The sequence below is a fragment of the Microtus ochrogaster genome, chromosome 22 (assembly GCF_000317375.1).
Source record: "Microtus ochrogaster isolate Prairie Vole_2 chromosome 22, MicOch1.0, whole genome shotgun sequence".
NCBI classification, from domain to species: domain Eukaryota; kingdom Metazoa; phylum Chordata; class Mammalia; order Rodentia; family Cricetidae; genus Microtus; species Microtus ochrogaster.
In genome coordinates, this window is record NC_022023.1 from 29,414,112 (window position 1) to 29,418,082 (window position 3,971).

Consider the following 3,971-nt stretch of genomic DNA (forward strand, 5'->3'; position numbering starts at 1 on the left):
CAGAAGCAGAAGCAATAGGAGATTCTTTGAGTACACTGTACAGAGAACAGTGGGCCTGACAGGAACAGAAGAACTGCCTCTCATGAGATTTTTAAAATGTGCTTTAATTGGATCCATGATGTTGGCCAGGTGTGGTGCACAGCTGCGGTCTCAGCACTTGCGAGACTGAGGCGGGAGGATTCAGAGTTTGTGGCTAGGCTGGACTACAACAGCAAAACACTGCCTTCAAACAAAATGAAATAAAATAAAAAAAAAATCTATGTTCCTAAACACACTTTCTTCTGTCTGATTCTTGCCAACCTGAGTGTCTCTCTCCAGATTGGCCTCAGATTTTCTAGCCATCAGTATCGATGATATAGTGACTCTGTTCTCCCATCCCAGTTGAGTATAAAACTCTTATCTGTCTGTCTATCCGTCCATCCATCCATCCATCCATCCATCTCAGTTTTTACCCTAATTTTTCTAAAGTTGTCCAATGACAGGTGTGTGGGACTCTAACTCTCTGTGGCCTTCATGTTCTTATAAATACGTCTCTCTTCTTTCACAACTGAATGGTTTCCTTCTGCTTAGAAAATTCCTTTGTGTCCTTCCTTATTCTGCAGCTTGCTCCCTCCCACTCGGTCTATTGTCTTCCAGTGGAGCTCCTGCCAATGGTGTGGGCTCTACTGGCCTTGTCCTTTGTGGCAGGCGTCAATTTTGTTCTTGATCTCCCTGGCGCTTACCAGTGGAACCTCCCACTATTTGTTGAAAATTATTTCATCAGCCACAGTTTTACATTTGTTTTTAAATGTTTTAAAATTTTTGCCCTTGATTCTGTGGTTCCCAGGAAAGATGGATCATTCGTGCCTTATGACGAGTGTTTATCTGAGGTACCCTGGACGCAGAGCAGGCTGCTTGAGGTGCTGTCCACACGGGCAGCCCCAGCTGGGGCTCTTGGCTGTCAAAGGGAGAGGAACATTACTTTGTGTGGCCAGTGAGTTTACTGGATGCCTGGGTTTTCTATTTATTTAGAGATGTGTGTGTGTGTGTGTGTGTGCATGTGTATGTGTGCGCGCACACACACAAAGGCCAGATATGACACCCAGTGTCTTCCTCTATTATCCTATTATCCTTCACCTTATTGGCTGGGACAGGGCCTCTCACTGAACTGGAAGCTCTCTGTTTTACATAGGCCAGCTGCCAGAGCTTTGCGGAGCCACCTGTCTCTGCCCACCAATGCCTGATTTTTTTATGGGAGTGCCTGGGTGGGGAGGGCAGTTCTCATGACCCCAGTGAGCTATCTCTTCATCCTTGCTGGTGCTTTCTTGGGGCAGTTTATTTACATAAAGTTTGGCGTCTTAAGGATACATAGAATTGACTTTAATCTGCTATAGTCTGATGCAGGAATAACTATCCTTAAGCAAGATTTGTTTTGTTTTGTGTTTTTCCAAGTAGTTCCCAAAGCAACATATAATGCACCCTAGGAGGGAACCATGACAAATCTCTGGGTGGGATGTGAGGTAGAAAGTACAGAATAGAGAGAAAGTAGTAGGCAGTGGTGTTTACTTTGGTTGTCTTGGGTTGATCATCCTGAAGGGTAGATGGTTTTAGTATTGACTGGCGTAAGTAATGTCGCAGCTCTGGTGGTGGTAATAGACAGTCTCCACTTGCCAGCATTGGGGTGGGAGGCCCTGAGTGTGAGAGGCAGATAGAGTAGTTAGTAGGAGTGTGGCTCCAGTTTGGTTCCTTTAGATTTAAAGGAGACTCTTGAAGCTTGGTGTGCTGGCTAGGCTTCGTCAAGTTGACACAAACTAGAATCACCTGGAAGAAGAAGGATGTCAATTGAGAAGTTTCTCCCATCAGGTTGGCCTATGAACCTATCTATGTGGCATTTTTATCTATGTGACATTTTCTTGATTGTTGATTGATATGTGAGGGCCCAGCCCACTGGACTCTACTACCTGTACTGGCTAGTTTTCTGTCAACTATAAAGGAGCTGGTTTTCAGAGAGGAGGAAGCCTCATCTGAGAAAATGCCTCTGTAGGATCAGGCTGTAGGCATTTTCTTAATTAGTGATTGATGAGGGAGAGAGCCCAGCCAATTGTGGATGGTCCATCCCTGGGCTAGTGGTTAAAGGTTCTGTTTGAAAGCAGTCTGAGCAAGTAAAATAGAGTAAGCCAGTAGGCAGCACTTCTCTATGGCATCCAAATCAGTTCCGACCTCCAGGTCCCTGCTGTGAATGAGTTCCTGCCCTCACTACTTTTGTTGATGAGTTGTTATATGGAACTGTGAGTGAAATAAACACTTCCTTCCCCAAGTTGCTTTATGGAGTTTCACCACAGCAATAGTAACCTTAAGACACTAACCACCCTTAGGCAAGTGTTTGTATAAGAAAGCAAGCTGAGCAAACCATTAGGAGTAAGCCAGGAAGCAGCATTACTTTGTGGTCTCTACTACAGTCCCTGCCTCTAGGTTCCTGCTTTGGCTTCCATTGTTGATAGTCTGTAACCTACAAACCAACCCTTTCCTGCCTACGTTGCTGTTGGACACCCTTTAAATTATTCGGCTTACTGTAGATTATGCAGTGTATGCCATGTTTCCAGCTTTTCTGAGCTGTCACCCATTCTGGGGTAGACTTTGATGGTGCAAATATTTTGAGTCGTCTCTGCCCCTGTAAGCAACCCCTAACCAATATTCCTGTGATTAGCCGCCCATAAAACTTAACTGGTTCATCAAGTTGGACTTTGGAGGTATCCTTACTGAAGTGTGTCCTTGGTCCCTTGTCTGGGATGAGTAGATATCTATGTATGTTTCCTCTGGGATAATGTCACACAGTGGCAGGGAGGCCTGACTGGGAGAGGAAGGAAAAAGCTGGCTGAGAGAAGTGGGAGTCCTTGCCTTTATTCTCTCTGATCTGGACCGTGCATGGGATACATTGTTACTGCCTTGACTTTTCTGGAACCTAGAGTTGTGAGCCAAAGAGACCTTTATTTTTTAAGCTTCTTTAATGGTAGCAACAGAACGAAAATCAGGACATCAGATGTCATGTGAAATGGGAGTGGCCATTGGCACCTCACTGAGAGGACTTCCAGGTAAGTCACATTGACTCTCCCAGGCAGGTATGGGGTTGTCCAGCTACCAACAGGAAACCTTCAAAAAGCTTTCTGACCCACAGGCACGACAATCTAAGGACGGTAAGAAACCCACTGCCTAGAGATTCTGGCTCATGAATCCTTTTCCTGTTTCTAGTGCTGATGAGCGGTTTGATGCCACATTCCACACCAATGTCTTGGTGAATGCATCTGGGCATTGCCAGTATCTTCCTCCAGGTAAGATCTACTCCCCTGGCCTCCATCCAGTGAGAAAATTTAAGCGAGTATGTGCATCGGTCCTAAGGACTGTCCTCTTGACGGGAGGACTGGTGTCCTGAGGACTGTCTTCCTGAAGGGAGGATTGGTGTGCTGAGGATTGTCCTCCTGAAGGGAGAACTGACTCCATATTGGTTAACCTCCTTCCCATCAGGGTCTCACATTTCTCTTACCTCACACTGGGTATCGTCTCTGAAGTTAAGATCACGTTTCAGAGGTCTTTGCCGAGGTCTATCTTCTGTTCTTATTCATGTTAATTCACAGTCTATTCTCCTTTGTTGAGTAATTTCCCTTTCTTCTTTCTGGCCATAAACACAATAGGCAGGCCTTTTCTCCTTCATCTCTCTCCAGTTGGCACAGGAAGTTGACAGGTACTTCAGTGCTGGGAAGATGATGAGCATTCGGTGCTCATGAAGTTAAGATTGCTCACAAGTTAGGTGCAAGACCCAGGGCCTTCCAGGGAGCACCCTCTGGTGACTTGTTCCTCAACTGATTTCTTTTCTTCTTCTTAACCTCCTGGTGGTAAATAGCTTCATGGGATTAATCTGTTTCCCTGCCCTTTGAGGCACATTCAAGATATGTTCTAGTATATGAGTATCAATTCTTTTTATTTTATTATTTAGA

The 3,971-nt window shown here is 45.2% G+C and overlaps 1 protein-coding gene across 2 annotated transcripts in view; it reads left to right on the forward strand.

Moving 5' to 3' along the window:
• Chrna7 (cholinergic receptor nicotinic alpha 7 subunit) overlaps positions 1 to 3,971 on the forward strand; it is a 109,100-nt gene that overhangs the window by 87,715 nt on the left and 17,414 nt on the right. For both annotated transcript variants that reach the window (XM_005357810.2, XM_026784381.1), the window contains one exon: positions 3,229 to 3,308. In XM_005357810.2, coding sequence (XP_005357867.1) covers positions 3,229 to 3,308 — 80 coding nt within the window. The remainder of the gene's footprint in view (positions 1 to 3,228; positions 3,309 to 3,971) is intronic.